Source organism: Melanotaenia boesemani, chromosome 20 (assembly GCF_017639745.1).
Source record: "Melanotaenia boesemani isolate fMelBoe1 chromosome 20, fMelBoe1.pri, whole genome shotgun sequence".
Lineage (NCBI taxonomy): Eukaryota > Metazoa > Chordata > Actinopteri > Atheriniformes > Melanotaeniidae > Melanotaenia > Melanotaenia boesemani.
The window spans coordinates 30,215,597-30,235,724 of record NC_055701.1 but is presented as its reverse complement, the minus strand read 5'-3'; the positions used below and the strand labels follow the sequence as shown (position 1 = coordinate 30,235,724).

At 46.6% G+C, this 20,128-nt stretch overlaps 1 protein-coding gene across 1 annotated transcript in view; it reads right to left on the bottom strand.

The window, feature by feature from the left end:
• The window catches only part of kcnh5b (potassium voltage-gated channel, subfamily H (eag-related), member 5b), a 319,850-nt gene that overhangs the window by 268,479 nt on the left and 31,243 nt on the right, over nt 1–20,128 (bottom strand). Inside the window, exons 2-3 of the mRNA XM_041971541.1 lie at nt 18,246–18,369; nt 10,423–10,529 (exon numbers count right to left, since the gene is read on the bottom strand). Coding sequence (XP_041827475.1) covers nt 10,423–10,529; nt 18,246–18,369 — 231 coding nt within the window. The remainder of the gene's footprint in view (nt 1–10,422; nt 10,530–18,245; nt 18,370–20,128) is intronic.

The window sequence follows — 20,128 nt, the reverse complement described above, 5'->3', positions numbered from 1 at the left end:
TAAAGGTATATTCATATGCAAAAAGGAACTAAGTCTTGTTGACAAGGTTATTAAACACAGTCTTGGTTGGCTCTTCCATTAACATTGAAACAAAGGAGTTGACTAATTTTCAAACAACCTGTGAAGGATTAAGAAGTAAAATTTCAGGTTATTTCTTTCTTTGAAGCAGATTACCTTTGACTATTTTGTACAAAAGATTATATTTTCTTCTTCTACTTCTCAGGCAGAGTTCAGACGACATGTGGCATGAAGACTAGAAATGTCAGAAGTCAGGCTGTTTTTCTGAGCATCTGAATGTGATGCTGTGCATTCACTGCTGTGGAAAAGCCATTGGTCCCTTGCACTGGTTTTTGTTCCACACTGAAATGTTTCTGATCAACAAACAGAGACAACCTCAGTAAAGACAAACGCAGTCTGTAGAGGCAATTTCTTTTACTGAAGGGAAAATTCTGTTCAAAACAGCCTGTTCCTGTGTCAGTAATTATAAACTAATTTCTAAAGTTTTGGGACTTCAGGAGACAACAGGGTGAGCTTTTATCCGTGAGCCAAAGTTACTCCAAGAGGCTATCAATACTGTTGCAAATATTTTATAAGCATTCTCATTCATTTACTCATTTAAGCATTCTTATTCATTTATTCATTTACATTTTATCCTTAGATTTTAGTAGCATTCATTAGACTCTGATTTTAATTAATAGAGCTACATTATATAGTGGTGCTGGGGTGAAAACAGCTTAATTATTATTATTCCTTCACAGCTTACAGATAATGCATTCACAAACAGGACACAAACTCATACAGGGTTACTGAGTTCAATACTGAGAAAATAACAGGGACCTTGAAAATGTTCTGGATGTCCAGTAGGGAGTGGTTGTAAATATTGTATATCTCCTTACTTATCTATTCACTCCTAGCAGAACGGAATTCACAGTAACTCAGAGAAATTATTAAAAGAGCAGCCTTTGTGTGAAACTGTGAGAAAAAGTATAAGGGAGTCAGCACAGAAAGGCAGACAGATAACAGGGCAGAGCGAAGCATCTTCTTTCCTTTCAGCTCTGACGTACCCCAAAAGGAGGACCCGGAAGAAGGAGGGACCACCTTGCAAAATACACATTCACATGAATGCGCACCACATGCACGCACATAGCCACAATGCTTTGTATCACTATAAATGAGGAGGATAATTTAGGTAGGCGGGTCTTTTGGCTGAACCGAAGGGTCCCGACACTTCATGTATTAGTTGACCAGAAGCTAAGCTAACAGGCCTCCTCTTAAGAGATATGTATTGTTATTTTATTACTGGCTTAACAAAGAATTGTCAATTCTACTCAATCTCCGGTGTTCTTGCCTTCTTTTAAAAATGTGGATTTTTGAACACTCTTCCTTCTGATGATTTATTTACAGGTGGTGAACAAATCTTTTAAAACCAACAAATAATATTTTAAAACTTCAATACCCGTCCAGGATGGATGATGGATGGGTGGATGGATGGGTGGGTGGATGGGTGGATGGATGGATGGATGGATGGGTGGATAGGTGGATGGATGGATGGATGGATGGATGGATGGATGGATTAAGGGGAATTCTGGCAGCAAACACAATCACATATAATTAAAATTATAATTAAATTCTAAAAGGATAAAAGTTACTAACAACAGTGATTAGGCGCACAGATAAAATCCAGTTCAGTTGAACAGCCTCACAGCTGAAGGGATGCAGGAGTTTTTGAACCGTTCGGTTCTACGGCGCAGCGAGAGGAGCCTGTTGCTACGGTTACTCCTCTGCTCTGACACTGTATCATGCAGTAAATGTTTGGAGTTGTTCAGGTTGTCCTGCATCAGAGCATCATCCTCCTCTTCAACACTGCTCCAACAGAGTCCACCTTCCTCCCCATCACAAACATACATTTACTAATCAGCTTGTCCAGTCGGTTATCGTCCCTTGTGGTCATACTGCCGCCCCAACAGACAACCCCAAAGAAAACAGCATTCACCACAACAGACTGATAGAAAATGTACAGCATGTCACTGCTCACGTCCAAAGCCCTTAGCCTCATCAGGAAAACCAGCCTGCTGCTTGTAGGTGCTGACCCCCTCGATGTCCTCCCCGTTGATGGTAACAAGTTGATGAGAGGGCTTCCTGCCAAAGTCAAAGTCAAGCTCAGTGTTCATTTGCTGCTTTCTGACTTTTTGGAACTTTATGTAGTTCCTGTAACCTTTTCAGGAACCAGGCCGTTTTTTCACGCATTCGGACATATAGGATGTAGGGGTAACGGTCCTCAGTTCCTAGAACCATTTTAGCTCCTACTCCGGGGCAGTGTCTTTTCAGGGTTCCATAGGAACCCCTCATGACGTAGGTGTTTGGTAACTGGTAGCTCCGCCCCTGCCAGATTTCGACAACAGCAGAGCATGCGATAAATGGACCGACGAGGAGGTCAAAGCTCTTCTGACCGTCTACAGAGGATATTCAGAGAGGTTCTGAAGGCTCACAGAGGAATATTAAAATATTCGTGACGATCAGTTCTCAGAAAACGAAGGATATATCATAACGCGAAGCAGCGCATGGAGAAAACTCGAACAAGACTAGAAATAAAATAAGGACCGGAGTGGAAAGAACCGAAAAACCAGAAAATGATTTGACACCTTGGACCACCGTCCTGCCTACTCAGGCAACGCTGCAGCAAAGGACTCCTGGGCGGGACTTCTGGAGGTGATCATCCGCAGTGAAAACACCACATCTTCAGAGGAGTTTGGGGGTTAGTAAACAGGACAAGAAGCATTAAAGCTTCTGTATAGACCTATGAGTTGTTATCAGATACCACCCAGATAGCTGAGCTGATCTACTGCACATGTTTTCCATCTTTTTTGTATATAATCTGGTTCTGGTCCATGTTTACTTCATCAGAGACGGAATCAAAGAGCATCCTGGATGCTCCTGCTGCCACCAGCTGCCCTCGCTGCATCGATCAGGTAAATAAAACAGCTTTAATGCATAAAAAAATATCTGCTCTTGATTTAATGGAGATAAAGTCAAATGTAAACAGACCCTGTGCTCATATACAGATACTGGTTTAAATGGAAAAGGGGAGCAGATAGAACCACACAGAACTGATTGTAATAGCAGGATCAGGCATTTGAACTTAACTTAAACTTTTTTTTCATGTTTAACTCCAGCTGAAATGACTGCTATTGCAACTTGTGCACTTCTGGACAATTGAGAATTTTACACAATAAATTATAATGAGAGGCTGGATTTACTAGCCTCCTTCATGTTTATAACTTGTGTTTTCCCTTCAGTAACAACACCAGAGCCAGCTGTGGCATCAGCCTTCATCCTCCACCACCCTACACCCTCCGCCAGCCTTCACCCTACACCAGCCTACACCCTCCGCCAGCCTTCACCCTCCGCCAGCCTTCACCCTCTGCCAGCCTTCACCCTACACCAGCCTACACCCTCCGCCAGCCTTCACCCTCCGCCAGCCTTCACCCTCTGCCAGCCTTCACCCTATGCCACCCTACACCCTCCACCACCCTACACCCTCCGCCAGCCTTCACCCTACGCCAGCCTACACCCTCCACCAGCCTTCACCCTCCGCCAGCCTTCACCCTACGCCACCCTACACCCGCCACCACCCTACACCCTCCGCCAGCCTTCACCCTACGCCAGCCTACACCCTCCGCCAGCCTTCACCTTCGCCAGACTACACCCTCCGCCAGCCTTCACCCTCTGCCAGCCTTCACCCTACGCCAGCCTTCACCCTCCACCAGCCTTCACCGTCCGCCAGACTACACCCTCTGCCAGCTTTCACCCTCCACCAGCCTTCATTCTCCGCCAGCCTTCACCCTCCGCCAGACTACACCCTCCACCAGCCTTCACCCTCTGCCAGTCTACACCCGCCGCCAGCCTTCACCCTCCACCAGCCTTCACCGTCCGCCAGACTACACCCTCCGCCAGCTTTCACCCTCCACCAGCCTTCATTCTCCGCCAGCCTTCACCCTCCGCCAGACTACACCCTCCGCCAGCCTTCACCCTCCGCCAGCCTTCACCCTACGTCAGCCTTCACCCTCTGCCAGCCTTCACCCTCCACCAGCCTTCATTCTCCGCCAGCCTTCACCCTCCGCCAGACTACACCCTCCGCCAGCCTTCACCCTCTGCCAGTCTACACCCTCCGCCAGCCTTCACCCTCCACCAGCCTTCACCGTCCGCCAGACTACACCCTCCGCCAGCTTTCACCCTCCACCAGCCTTCATTCTCCGCCAGCCTTCACCCTCCGCCAGACTACACCCTCCGCCAGCCTTCAACCTCCACCAGCCTTCACCCTCTGCCAGCCTTCACCCTCTGCCAGCCTTCACCCTACGCCAGCCTTCACCCTCTGCCAGCCTTTCACCCTCTGCCAGTCTACACCCTCCACCAGCCTTCACCCTCTGCCAGCCTTCACCCTCTGCCAGCCTACACCCTCCGCCAGCCTTCACCCTCTGCCAGCCTTCACCATCTGCCAGCCTACACCCTCCGCCAGCCTTCACCCTCCGCCAGACTACACCCTCCGCCAGCCTTCACCCTCTGCCAGCCTTCACCCTCTGCCAGCCTTCACCCTCTGCCAGCCTTCACCCTCTGCCAGCCTACACCCTCCGCCAGCCTTCACCCTACGCCAGCCTTCACCATCTGCCAGCCTACACCCTCCGCCAGCCTTCACCCTCCGCCAGACTACACCCTCCGCCAGCCTTCACCCTCTGCCAGCCTTCACCCTACGCCAGCCTACACCCTCCACCAGCCTTCATCCTCCGCCAGACTACACCCTCCGCCAGCTTTCACCCTCCACCAGCCTTCGTCCTCCGCCAGCCTTCACCCTCCGCCAGACTACACCCTCCGCCAGCCTTCACCCTCCACCAGCCTTCACCCTCCGCCAGCCTACACCCTCCATCAGCCTTCACCCTCAGCCAGCCTTCACCCTCTGCCAGCCTACAACCTTCACCAGCCTTCACCCTACGCCAGCCTACACCCTCTGCCAGCCTACAACCTTCACCAGCCTTCACCCTACGCCAGCCTACACCCTCCACCAGCCTTCATCCTCCGCCAGCCTTCACCCTCCGCCAGACTACACCCTCCGCCAGCCTTCACCCTCCACCAGCCTTCACCCTCCGCCAGCCTACACCCTCCACCAGCCTTCACCCTCAGCCAGCCTTCACCCTCTGCCAGCCTACAACCTTCACCAGCCTTCACCCTCCGCCAGCCTACACCCTCCGCCAGCCTTCACCCTCTGCCAGACTACACCCTCTGCCAGCCATACATGTATGTTCTGTCTGTCCAACTTCCACAACATGATGCTTATTATGAAAAGGTATGTTGTGATTTGTTGGACGGCAGGAGGTAAAACATCCAGGCTGCAGCATCGAGCACCTTCAGTATCTGCAGCAGGTGGTTGTAGTGGAGCATCTGTGTGTGGAAAAGCCTTTTAGTGTTTCTGCATCCTGATGACTTCAGGCAACAAGATTTCTTCCACAAAGGAGCAGAACTCCTTCCAGCAGGCAGCTGAAATACGAACTCCAAACAGGTGTGCTATGCTCCTGTTCTCTGAGTTAGTGGTGAGTTTCCACAGGCCAACAACAGCTCTTTTTTCGAACTGTACAGCCAGACGGTAAGTCGTGTCCATCCTCTCCAGGGCAGCTTCAGGAGGGGATAGATGTACTGAAACGTCTCTCTGGACATACAGAAATTCTCTATCCACTACTCATTGGTAAAAATGGGAACAACCTTCTCACACCATCATCAGCTTTGCTCCGGACCAGCAGGACGGTGAGGAGTTCAATGAGCCGCAGCAACGTCTGAAACAGAACACGAGTTACAATAAACCCGCCGTCTGAAATATTCACTTATTGTAAGCTGCTGAATGCAGACAGTAGAAAACCACCTGACATCATACGATGGCGTTCAATAAGCTAAACTTCCACGTCGTCTCTCTTTCCTTCCTCCATGAACGGAAGAAGTATGGCTGCTGCTGGATTCTTTGTCTCCTGGCTCTCTGATCTTCCAGCCTCCACGCCAGACGCCTGATTTGATCGTGCATCACTAATATTCCTGTCATGCAGAGCGTGAACACGACGGCTTCTTCGCTCTACATATCAGCTTCTTGGCAGACAGAGATCATCATCGGTCTTGAAGTCAGGATGGAGACTCAGGTTTCTGCCGGCTACAGGTGTCTTTGATCCCAGATGCAACTTGCAGCTAAGTGATCAACCCACAGACGTTGGTTTCAGCTTTTTAAATGCATTTTCCCTCATTGGTATTTCTGCTTGTTATCACCTATACTTCGGATTATAGATTTATTCTAGTCTTTATTTATTTATTCTAGCCTTCAGCCCACAAATGCTTGAATAATGAAGTAGGACAATGAGGTGAACACACCAGCAAGTCCACCTCTAACGAAGGTGTCAAAGTCAAAGTCAAAGAGGTTTATTTGTCACATGCACAGTTATATATAGAGTTGAGCAAGCGGACAGCCAGGGGGAAGAAACTCTTCTTCAGCCTCTCAGTCTTAGTCCTCAGGCAGCGGAAGCGCCGGCCTGATGGCAGTGGAGAGAAGAGAGAGTGTGCGGGGTGGCTGGGCTGACTGAGGATCCTCTTAGCCCTTGACCTGCAACGTTCCACATAAATGTCCTGCAGGTTGGGGAGAGTTGTTCTGGTGGTCCGCTCAGCTGCTCGGACCACCCTTTTTAGGGCCAGCAGGTCCTGCTTTGTGCAGTTCCCCATCCACGTGGTGATGCTCCCACACAGGATGCTCTCAATGGTGCAGGTGTAAAAGTTCTTGAGCACCCTGAGAGGGAGCTTAAAGTCTGTCAGTCGTCTGAGGAGCTACAGACGCTGTCTGGCCTTCTTCACAGTTGTTGTGATGTGCTGAGTCCAGGTCAGGTCTTGTGATATGGTCACTCCCAGGTATGAAAGTGTCCACACGTTCCACCTCAGAGCCACTGATGAGGAGTGGATGGAGGCTCCTCTGCTGTTTCCTGAAGTCCACTATCAGCTCTTTTGTTTTGCTGACATTTAACAGGAGATGGTTCTCCTGGCACCAAACCTCCAGGTGGGAGACCTCCCTCCTGTAGGCAGTCTCGTCGTTGTGGGAGATCAGTCTTACAACGGCTGTGTCGTCAGCAAACTTTATGATGACATTTGAGTCTGAAGTGGCCTCACAGTCATGAGTGTACAGTGAGTACAGCAGGGGGCTGAGCACACAGCCCTGGGGGGATCCTGAGTTGAGGGTGAGGGGAGATGAGGAGTGGTGTCCCATCCTAACCACCTGTGGTCGTCCGGTCAGGAAGCTGTGGACCCACCTGCATAGTGAAGGATTCACTCTTAGGTCATACAGCTTTGACACTAGTCTGGAGGGGACTATGGTATTAAGTGCTGAGCTGTAATCAACAAACAGCACTCTCACATAGTTCCCCTTACCAGTGTCCACGTGGGAGAGGGTCTTGTGTAGGAGGAGGGCTATGGCGTCGTCCGTGGATCTGTTTGGCCTGTAAGCAAACTGTAGTGGGTCCAGGGTGGAGGGCAGTGTGGAGGTGATGAAAGTCTTTATCAGTCTCTCAAAACATTTCATCACCACAGGTGTGAGGGCTATGGGCCTGTAGTCAGCGGGACTGCTGGGGTTTGGTTTCTTAGGGACCGGGACTATCACAGACTTTTTAAAGCAGGTGGGGATCACACACAGTTTCAGGGGCTGATCAGCACAGGCTTTGAGGACACGTCCTCTGATGCCGTCTGGTCCGGCCGCTTTCCTGATGTTTACACTTTTAAACACCTTCCTCACGTCACGTTCTGTCCCGGTGAATGTCTCCTCCTCTCCAGCTGGGAGCGCAACGGGTGGTCGGTCTCCCGACTCGAAGCGTGTGAGGAAGATATTCAGTTCGTTAGCCAGAGAAGCGTCAGCACTCACAGGATGTGTGTGTGTTGCTTTATTGTCTGTGATGGCACGAAGTCCCTGCCAGAGTCCCCTGGAGTCAGACTGTTCCATCTGATGCTCCAGTCTACGTCCGTAGCATTGTTTGGCCTCCTTCACCGCCCTCCGGACGTTGTATGAAGCAACCTTGTATTCCTCCATGTTCCCAGTGGCGAGGCCGGAGTTATAGGCAGCTGTGTGGGAGCGCAGAACGTCGCGGATAGATTTGTCCACCCACGGCTTCTGGTTTGGAAAGGCTCGGATGATCCTCTTAGGCGTTCCACGAGCTTTCCAATAAATCCCATAACAGCTTCCGTAAACTCCTCGATGTCTCCGCCCGCGCTGCTGCGGAACATGTCCCAGTCGGCTAATTCCAACGCACCATGTAGAGCGGCCTCTGATTGGTCAGTCCACCGCGTTACTTCTCTCACCACAGGTAGCTCCTGCTTGAGCTTCTGTTTATATTTTGGCATGAGAAGAACAGCGGTGTGGTCTGAGGGGGGAAGGGGCTTGGCTTTGTAGCCCTCCTTGAAGGGAGAGTAGCAGTGGTCTAAAGTCCTCTCTCCTCTGGTGGGGCAGTTGATGTGTTGGGTAAACTCCGGCATCACCTTTGTCATGTTGGCACTATTAAAGTCTCCGGCTACGATGAGAGCCGCTTCACGCTGACTAGCCTGAAGGGTGGAGATAGCCTCATGTAGCTCAGATAGTGCAGCATTCGTGTCCGCCTGGGGTGGAATATAGACGGCGCTGATGATAACCGAAGTAAACTCACGGGGCAGGTAATGGGGACGACACTTAAGTGTCAGGAGTTCCAGGTTAGGCGAACAGGACTGCTTCAGTGTGACCACGTTCTTACTATCACACCATTTATTATTGATCATCAAGCACACCCCTCTGCCTCTCTTTTTCCCCAACTCACTCGTTCTGTCCATGTGATGAACGGATAGGAACTCCGCTGGTTGTACGGCGTGATCAGGTATGAGAGGAGTCAGCCATGTCTCAGTGAGACAAATAATGTTGCAGTCCCGTATGTCCCTCTGGTACTTTAGCCGGGCTCTGAGCTCGTCCAGCTTGTTCTCCAGTGACTGGACATTTGCCAGTAAGATGCTAGGCAGTGGCGTGTGGTGTGCTCTACGCCTCAACCTTTCTCTTACGCCGGCTCTTTTCCCCCGAGGCCTACTCCGTGACCTGGGCCCCCCGCGTCCTCCTTTGTTTGTGTCGGCCCTCTGGCGCAAGATGTCTTGAGGCCAAGCCGGGTCAACATAAAAGGGTCTTAGAATACAGTTTGAGTACTGTAATCCAAGGTTAAGCAGTGTCTGCCTGTCATAAGTGGTATGACAGAGTGCAGGAGAGCTTAGAAAGTTAAAAATGAGGAAAAAGAATACTATGTACAAAAAAAGTGTAGGAGCAGGTACGACAGCTGCTGACAATAGCGGCGCCATCTTCAAAGTCCCAACTCAAATCTGCCTACGAAGCTGTAGTGTGACCTTAAACAGGTCGTTGCAGTGTGGCTGCAAAGACTGACTCAAACTTCCTCCATGATGACGTGAAAGACTTATTTTCAGTTACTGCAAACACTTGGTTGCAGCTGTTTCCACCAAAAGAGGCACATAAGACCAACTTGGTTTGAATCATCTTTTTTCCCAAATTAAATCATCTAAAAATGTCTTTTACTGTACATCAACATTTGTTTGGTTAGCTGAAAGATTTAAGTGTTAAAAATGTGCAAAAAAAAAAACCTGTAAGGGGAAAATACTTTTCTACATCACTGCACATCAACATCAACCACATGAAACACTGTATGGACAAACAGGATCAACTGTATCCAAAGCCGGCTCAGCCTGAGCATCAAACAGAAAACCACCAGAAGATCAGTACCTCAAGCTGTGTTCAGTTAGAGAAGAAACTCCACCACCACAGGATCCACTAGATAAAACCAGCAGAGGAGCCGAGCTGAAGCCAGGAGCCTCACCTGGTGCACCCAGCAATCTTCCCAGGAAACAGCCATGCTACTGTGTACATAATGTTCTGGTCTGGTTAAATCTTCTAAAGTTTCCGACAGCTGCACACACACGTTAACAACATACATCCAAGGATACAAGATATTCCCAGTCATATTCATGCACACAGTCAGATCTGTAGGACCATTTTAAGGATTTTCACTCTCGCTTCCCTCCTTGTGCTCATCCAATTTGCATTTTCTTTTCTTTCCTGGAACATTTGGGATTGTTTTTGGTTGCACTTTGTTCAGTGTTACTGTCAATGTGCTAATTCGAATGTTGCTCCATCACGTAGGACAAAAATCTCTAAAACAAACAGTAAAGACTGTGTGGTGCACAGTCCTCCCTACAGACTAGAGTCTAATCAAAGAAGAAAAATGAAAAGATGAAACTGAAAAATGATCTAGAATCTCATATATATAGAATATAAATGTCAGAAGGTTTTAGTGGAGTGATAGTTGAGCTATGTTTTTTAAAGTGAACACTCACTATTCTTTCTGTACAGCAGGATTTCAAAGCAGTTGGATTCATAGCCATCGAACGTCTGCCTGACTTTGTCGATGGTCTTCTTGTCCGTCAGCTCTCCATACATAAAACTGAAAAAGAAAAACAATGAATGTGAGAATGAGAACCAGTCAACACAAACCTGGGCTGTTCAGGCTCAGACATCTTTATTCGGGTTGCTCGCTGTGGACGCTTCCGAGCATTTTAAAGCCTCGTTCAATAAAACACAGACTGGATTCTGACAGTGTGAATGTGTCACAGTCCATGGTGGAATACAAGGAGGTAGGACCACAAGGAGGGAGAAAAATCTAGAGATTTCCTTTCAGAGTTAACAGAAAGAGCTAAAATAAACTAAACTTTTGTAACAAGGATGCAGGCAAAGGTCAGAAAGACATACTGACTGCAGCTAAAGACTAAAGCAGCAAAACAACAATTTGGCACTGGAGGACAGAAACCCGGAAAACGTGTAGATGAGAGGTAATCAGGACCAGAGAGAAACTAGGCGGGAGGAAGTAATACTAACTCAAACTAGCAAAGTAAGGGCTCTTCAGTCCTGACCCTCCAGGACCAGGTTCCTGTGGGTTTTAGAGGGTTCCCTGCTGCAGTCTGAGTTGTAGCTGAAATCATGAAGCAGAGTTGACTGTTGCTACCGAGACATGAAGTCATGAACAGTTTTATAACATTTTCTGGCTCTACTGGTTTCATACTCCTCCCTAAGCCGCCACCTTACCGTGGTGGAGGTAAGGTGAAGAAGCTAGGAGCCATGTTGTCGGGGGCTTTTTGCCCCTGGTAGGGTCACCCATGGCAAACAGGTCTCTAGGGGAGGATCAGACAAAGAATGTTTCAATAGACCTCTCATGATGAAGAAGAACAACAGATCTAGGTTTCCCTTGCCCGTACGTGGGTAACCAGGGCCCATCCGGAGCCAGGGGTGGAGGTGGGGCACGGAGGCAAGTGCCTGGTGGCCGGGCATTTGCCCATGGGCCCGGGTTGGACTCATTTCCTGATTTACCGGTCGATCTACATTCCTACTCCCACATATGGTCGCGAGCTGTGGGTAGTGACCGAAAGAACAAGATCGTGAATGCAAGCAGCCGAAATGAGTTTTCTCTGCAGGGCGGCCGGGCTCTCCCTTAGAGATAGGGTGAGAAGCTCGGTGATCTGGGAGGGGCTCAGAGTAGAGCCGCTGCTCCTCCACATCAAGAGGAGCCAGATGAGGTGGCTCGGGCATCTGGTTAGGATGCCTCCTGGACGCCTCCCTGGTGAGGTGTTCTGGGCATGTCCCACCGGAAAGAGGCCCCGGGGAAGACCCAGGACACAATGGATGGACTACATCTCTCGGCTGGCCTGGGAACACCTCGGGATCCCTCTGGATGAGCTGGTGAATGTGGCCGGGGAGAGGGAAGTCTGGGTTTCCCTGCTTAGGCAGCTGCCCCCACGACCTGATCCTGGATAGGCGGAAAAAGAAGATGGGTGAATATTGGTTTCAGCCTTGATGCCTTTAAATGAACCTGTTCTGATCTCTAAACATTTTTTATTTAATACTGGAGACAAACATGCCTTAAAATTTCCGCTTGATGCTGGAAGAAGCTGCATGTTTAGGTAAAGGAGGGACAAGATGTAATAAGAGCCATGCTTATGTGTTCTATTGTGTTTGCAGAAGAAACAAAGCATGCCTTTGTTATTGGGGAATTAGCTGCTCCTGATGATCAACAGCTCTGCTCGTTTATTACTTTATTTTCATTTTCACTGATCTTTGGTCATTTTTTAAAAATAAGCCGGGTGCACCCATGTTGGTAGATGAGTTCGATGCTGGAAGCTCATCCACAGAACAACACACCCTGTGAGTGTTGTGTTGCTAGTTTGCTAGTTAGTAAGTCCAACCCTTGACCTGCATTAACAGAAATGTGGTCCCACCCACTGTTTGTCAGGTAATACGTGTACAAGTAACAATTATCTGCCTTCCTTGGCTTCTGGGGCCTTTGTATCAATTCTTGTAATCAATTCTTTGGCCTGTAAGTTTTTTTTCTCCCCTTTGTTTGATCTGCTTTTTGGCTGTAAATCCAAAAGTTTTTGCAGCCAATGTTTGTAGTGTAGCCGAAAGGGATCAAACAATCATATTTCTTGTCTGTTTCTTTTTTTTTTGCATGTCTTCCTGTGACTGTTGCAGTTATGTGAACTGCCAATCTATCTGGACATGCTACAAGCTGGTCAAGAGATCAAAAATGATTCCCCAAAATTGGCCTTGGATCCTCCTGAATCCCAACAGGCTCCTTTCAGCCAAGCTTTGGCAAGAAGACTGTAAGTTCAAAGGCAAAGGCAAATTTATTTGTATAGCACATTTCATGTACAAGACAGTTCAAAGTGCTTTACATAAATCATTACAGCAGGGTGCAGAAAGCTATACAAGTGCATTAAAAAAATAAAAAAAGAAAGAAAGATTAAAAGAAATGCAATTAATGAAATAAAAGCAGAAGGAATATGCTAAAATAAAATAGATAAAATGTAAGAAATAAAGTTAAAGACAATATTAAAACATGATTCCAGCTTTAAAGAACCAGATGTAGATTTTGACTTCTAAATAAAAACTAGTCCAGCAGCAGAGAATAGACATGTGGAGCATAGAAGCTGAATGCAGCTTCTCCATGTCTGGTTCTGACTCTCGAACTGATAAGAAACTGGATCCAGATGACCTGAGGGTTCTGGTAGGTTCATACTGGATCAAGAGGTCTCTGATGTATGCTTGTCCTAAACCATTCAGAGCTTTCTAGACCAGCAGCAGAACTTTAAAGTCTATCCTCTGACGGACCGGCAGCCAGTGTAAAGACCTCAGAGCTGGACTGATGTGGTCCACTTTCTTGGTCTTAGTGAGGACTGGAGCAGCAGAGTTCTGGATCAGCTGCAGGTGTCTGACTGATGTTTTATGTAGAACCTGTAAAAACACTGTTACAATAATCAAGCCGACTAAAGATGAAAGCTGGACTAGTTTTTCCAGGTCCTGCTGAGACATCAGATCTTTTACCCTTGATATGTTCATAAGACGATAGAAGGCTGAATTTGTAATTCCCTTAATGTGTTTTTCAAAGTTAAGGTCTGAGTCCACCAGTACACTCAGATTTCTGGCCTGATTGGTGGTTTTTAGTTGTATAGACTGAAGCTCTGTGGTGACAATTAATCGTTTCTCTTTGGCTCCAAAAACCATCACTTCAGTTTAGTTTTTGTTTAACTGGAGAAAGTTCAGGCATATCCAGTCATTAATCTCCTCAATACATTTACCAAGAGCCTGTACGGGGCCTCGGTCTCCTGGTGACATTGTAATATATATCTGTGTGTCATCTGCGTAGCTATGGTAACTAATTTTGTTTTTCTTTATAATCTGTGCCAGTGGGAGCATGTAGATGTTAAACAGAAGAGGCCCCAGGATGGAACCTTGGGGAACTCCACATGTAATTCTTGTCTGCTCAGATATAAAGTTACCTATTGACACGAAGTACTTTCTATTCTCTAAATAAAATTTAAACCAGTGTAGCGCCAGAGAGGCCACGCAGTTCTCCAGTCGGGAGTAATATATTGTGGTCGACTGTATCAAATGCAGCACTGAGGTCCAGTAAGACTAAGACTGACATTTTTCCATCGTCTGTGTTAAAACATATGTCATTAATGACTTTGTTCAGAGCATCTCAGTGCTGTGGTGCTGTCTAAAACCTGACTGGAAGACACCGTAGCAGTTGTTTTGTGTTAAAAAGTCGTTTAGCTGATGAAAAACTGCTTTTTCAATTATCTTACTTAGAAAAGGAAGATTTGAGATCGGCCTGTAGTTGCTCATTTGTGTCTAGGTTGTCCCTTTTTAGCAGAAGCTTGATTACAGCTGTTTTTAAAAGTTCTGGGAAGACGCCGTAAATTAAGGACAAGTTCACAACCTGGACCAGATCTGGCTCCAGAGTCTTTGAGACTTTTTTGAAGAAACCTGTGGGCAGGGTGTCCAAGCAGCAAGAGGAGGAGTTCAGCTGACATAAGATGTCGCCCAGATCTTTGCTGTTAATGGATTAAACTGTGTCATGGTGCTTAAACTGGTTTTCAATGGACACAGTATGTCTGTTGAAGCTGCTGTTGATAAACCAACTACATGTCTGATGTTTTGGATTTTTTCCATGAAAAATTTGGCAAACTCATTGCAGCCTTGGTGGAATAAAGTTCAGGTGCTACTGACACAGCAGGGTTTGTTAAGCTGTCAACAATAGCGAATAAGACCCGAGCATTATGATAGTTTTTGCTAATAATGTCAGAGAAATAGGACTTTCTTGCATTCTTCAGTTGTAGATTATAAGAGTGAAGTTTCTCTTTATACATGTCATAATGAACCTGTAGATTTGTTTTTCTCCATCTGCGCTCGGCTTTCCGACACTCTCTTTTTCCATGTTTCACCAGTGTGGAATTTCTCCATGGAGACTTTTTCTTTCCAGAGACAACTTTCACCTTAATAGGAGCAACAGCATCCATAATACTTAACATTTTAGCATTAAAACTAGCATCAAGCTCATTGGCTGAACCGCCTGACAGGGCAGGTGTTGAAGAGAAGACCTGGTTAAACATCCCAGTCGTGTTTTTAGTTATACAGCGGTTTGTGATCATCTCTGTTGAGAGATTAGTGTGAACAGAAACTGTACACTCAAAGAAAACACAATAATGATCAGACAGGCCCACATCACACACAGTAACATTGGAAACATCCAAACCCTTCCACACCAGTAAATCTACAGTGTGTCCTTTAGTGTGTGTGGCCTCTGTTATATGCTGAGTCAGCCCAAAGTTCTCCAGACTGTTACCCAGATCTTTAGTCGCCTTGTCCTAAGGGTTGTCTACATGGATGTTAAAATTGCCAACAACAATTACACAGTCAAAATCCAAACAGATTGTAGCAGCAGTTCACTAAACTCATCATAAAACTCTGCACAGTGCCCTGGTGGTCTATAGAAATTTAGATATATTATTTTATAACAAGCTTTCGACTGAAGAGCCACATATTCAAAAGAAGTAAAACTTCCAAGAGATAACTGCTTCCACTGGAATGATTCATTAAATAAAACTGCTCCTCCTCTCCTGTTCAGTCTGACCTCACTGATAAAACTAAGGTTGGGAGGGGTTGACTCTATCAGAGCGGCTGTGTTGTTATCTTGGTTTAACCAAGTTTCTGTTAAAACATAAAATCAAGGTTGTGCTCAGTTATAAAATCATAAATTAAAAATGTTTTCCCTGCTAATGACCTAACATTTAATAAAGCTAACTTAATGGGTTTGGAATTGTTTACCCTATGTTTGGGGGCACGCTGTGGCTCTCAGGGTATGTTAACTCTACTTAGAAACCTTTTAGAAAGCAGCTCTCTGTGTTCTGACCGAGCTGCTTTTCTCCTTCTGTTGCCAAACAGTACAGATATTTTTGAACCTTCTAATAAACAGGGATCCAGCTGGACCTGGGAAAAATCACCACTGCCGTTATCTACACAGCCTGGACCCTCCACACATCATACATCCAAAACATGAAGCTGGCATGGTGGTACAGGAGGGGCTGGGTGCCCCCCCTTTAGCTGCCCCGGTGGGGGGTTTATGGGGGACAGAAACATACTGGGGCATGGGGTTAGTTTGGTCGCAATAGTAACCAGCTCTTTCATCTGGGAGGTGAAGTCCAGGAGGGATAGGGAGGATGGGGAGAGGGAAGGTGAATTGGATGGAGTATGATGAGATGAAGGGGGTGGGTCCTCATTGAGAGCTTTGGGGCTTTCTTCGGGAGGGGGCTGAGGTGGTTTTTTCTTAAGGTTTCCTCTAGGCTCTGTCTTATCACGTTGTTTTGGTCTCTCTTGTCTGTTGTCCTTGTCCGAGGGAACAGAGTCTGTTCAGAAAATAAAACAGGTTGGAGGCGAACAGCTTCACTCCTGACCTGTTCAGCCAGAATCCATCCGTCTAAAAAAGTGCCTGCGGTCCCAGAAGAAGTTGAAATTGTCTATGAAATGAACTGGATGTGTGGTACATGCAGCCGACAGCCATGTGTTCAGACTAAACAGCCTACTGAATCTCTCCACACCTCCTCTGATGGGAGGGAGAGGCCACTGATGAATATCTGGGCATCCAGACAGCTGATCGTATCCAGCAATTCAGTAAAATCCTGCTTCAGCACCTCAGATTGTTGTTCCACAACATCATTCGCCCCCACATGCAGGATGAGGTTTTCCACAGTTGGGTGCACCGCCACAATTTGCATAATTTTGCCTCTCACATCTGATACCATATCCTTGGGAAAGCACAGTACTTTTGTATGTTTTCCACACACATTTCTCACATCTTTCACACGCTTTTCTTGTAGCCATTTACTTTCTGACTTGGTCTTCGGTCTTACCCTGGTTTGTAGGGAGATTTCATTTTGGTCATCGGATGTAGATCCAGAATCCTGCAGCAGTGGAGCAAACCTGTTCTGTAGTTGCATGTCCTGTTGTTGTGGAGAGGATTTATTAGTTTTCCTTCTGATAACTGTCCACGACTGTGTCTTGCTAATGAGAGGGGTTGAGGATGTGCTTGGTCTGGATGGCAGAGCAGGCCAGCCGGTCGCAACGCTAATCTCAACAAACTGGGCCCTGCCTGTTACTCGTCCTCCCATTTACCTGTGAGATGATTTACTCTTTGGCTTTGCACCAAGAGCATTCCAGGGAGGACTATCAGTGAAAGAGTTATTACCTTGTACATTGTCCTCCTTTTCTTTCCAGCTAAGTTTGTGCTAATTAGCTTTTTTTTAATTAGTTAGCACAATCTTGTCTGCTGTTTTTTATTAAAGGCAAGGTTGTTTCATTTCCACACAATCTATTCACTTCCACATTCACCTCGAGCTGTTGAATCTTTGTTTTCAGCATGTTGATCCTCTGTAGAAGTGTGTGATAGTCATCTGTAGAGAAGGGCGGCATCTCGCAGCTAGTTAGCTTTAGCTCCTGAGTAACTGTAGATCAGGCCTCTGCTACTTGTAGGCCACGCTGACGTAACACTGACAAGATTGTAAGAGTCTTAAAAAAATAGCAGTATTCAACCAAATCTACCACAAATACAGTCCCAGTGATTAATGAGTATCCAGGAACCGTTGCTCATGAGTTTTTTGAGTAGAAAAATAAGAATATTGGCAGAAAAATGCAGGCAGAGGGGAGAGCGAAGCAGCAAGTATCAGTGGGGGACAGAAGCAGGGAACAGGAAAAGTTCCAGCTCTCAGTGGGTTCTTTTATCCTCCCAGTTCTGAGACAACCTTTTAGGCTGAAGGCTATGCAGGGCCATCACCCTTGGTCAGATCTGAGAGTCGCCTGGGAGACGATTCACCCTCTGGAGTCACAGCTTAAAGCGTTCTGACGGACAGACGAGCAAGAAACTGTCCTGAAGAAGGACTGGGCAATTTCAGGCAGTAACTGAATGGTCACCAGTCTTTTTAAATTATTTTTTTCCATTGTGACTCTGCTGAGCGCCTCATGTCTGTAAGAATATTGTCCAAGCAACTCAAATATTTAACAGTAAAATTACAGCAGGATTAAAGTCAGCGAGGCGCAAAACATCTCTTTTTAATTTTTCTACTCTGGAGCTCAAATAATGGATTGGTGTACTGGATTAAAACCCTGGAAGACAGCATCTTAACTGAAACTGCCATTTTGGTGCAGTCAGAAAGATGCTTGTGCTGACAAAACTAAATAGATTTAATGAGGTTTCCTTTAGCTAAAGCTAATTAAAAACAGTTGGGAAGTGTTGTGAAAAAGTAAAAACTGTGAGCAGAAAGATTATATTTACCTGCATGTGCTGCTCTTCTGCATAACCTCAGCTCTGTGGAAGCCGGAGAGCTTGCAGAATCCGTCATTGCTGTACACTACAGGCCAATCCACGATCTGGGCATTTCCCAGGAGAAAGCTGGTCTCTGTCAGATGAACAAGAGAGAAACATCAGCATCTAACAGGCTGCAAAATGCTTAGTCTCTATAGAAACTCTCACCCATCTGGACACCAAGGACTCATATGTATGAATGCTGCTCATAGACTTCAGCTCAGCAACACTATCATCCCACAGCAGCTCATCACCAAACTGGACCAGCTAGGACTCAACACCTCAATGTGCAGCTGGTTGCAGGACTTCCTCAGTGAGAGGCCACTAGCAGTACGGGTTAGCAATAACACTGCTAGCTCCATCTTATTGAGCCAGGAGTCCCGGAAAGTAGGGCTGGGCAATTAATCGAATTTTAATCGCAATTACGATCTGGGTTTTGAACAATCATAAAAATGAAATGGTCCGATTATTTTTTTGTCCTTCAATTTGTGCTGTTTTCAAATCGAGCGCAGCTCTCATTGCGGCGCTTTGCTGCAGACTCCTCCCACTGCTGCAGACTCCTCCCACAGCCCCGACCGCTTTAGTTTTATTCAGAACGAGTTGCAGACAACTGGACACACGGGAGGCAGCGTCACTCCTTCTCCATCATTTTCTATGTAAACTTGTGCGAGGAAGCGAAAATCGTTGCCCTCCTCCAGCCAAGCGACAGTCGTGCATGTAAAATGTTGCGTTCGTGCACGCAGAAGTGCACACGGGTGCTTGCAACGCAACACAAAAAAATAGAAAAATGTTCAATTTTTTTGAGTCGCAACTAAATAATCCACCAGCTCCCAGAGTCACAGAGAGATAAACGTTATAAACAAACAGAACTTTTTTCTCAATTAACACAGTGAACAATCCGGGATTTAAGAAACTCATCAACACTTTGGACAAACGGCATCACTGCCATCTCACCACCATGTTAGTGGACTGTCTCTCTCTGCCCTGTATGATGAGTGTAGTGAGGGTGTGTGAAAGACGTGGTTACAGTCCGAGGTTTCGCCACCGCTACGGACCTGTGGTCAAGCCGCACCAGAGCCGTAGAGAAATGTCGCGCTACATTTTATTGACGAGGATTTCAACGTGAAAACGAAATGTCTCCAGACTATTTTTTTCCAGATCACACCAGGCGGAACATAGCTGCTGGTCTGAGACAAACAATAGCTATGGCGACCTGGTGGAAAGAAACTAGTCGGCATTACCACAGTAAACACTTCAAATGTCACCCCCCCCCCCCCCCCCCCCCCCCCCCAAACCTCTTATCTATAATCCTGTTAAATAATCGAGATCTCAATTTCAATCAAAATAACCGTGATTGTCATTTTTCCCATAATCGAGCAGCCCTACCGGAAAGAGGTGTGCTCGATCCCCTGCTGACCAACGACTGCACACCAACGACCAAAAGCTTCAGCTGCTACACACTGGTTTGTACTGGGATTAAAAGCTGCTACAGACTGGTTTATACTGGGATTAAAAGCTGCTACACACTGGTTTATACTGGGATTAAAAGCTGCTACAGACTGGTTTATAATGGGATTAAAAGCTGCTACAGACTGGTTTATACTGGGATTAAAAACTGCTACAGACTGGTTTATACTGGGATTAAAAGCTGCTACAGACTGGTTTATACTGGGATTAAAAGCTGCTACAGACTGGTTTATACTGGGATTAAAAGCTGCTACAGACTGGTTTATATTGGGATTAAAAGCTGCTACACACTGGTTTATACCGGGATTAAAAGCTGATACAGACTGGTTTATACTGGGATTAAAAGCTGCTACAGACTGGTTTATATTAGGATTAAAAGCTGCTAC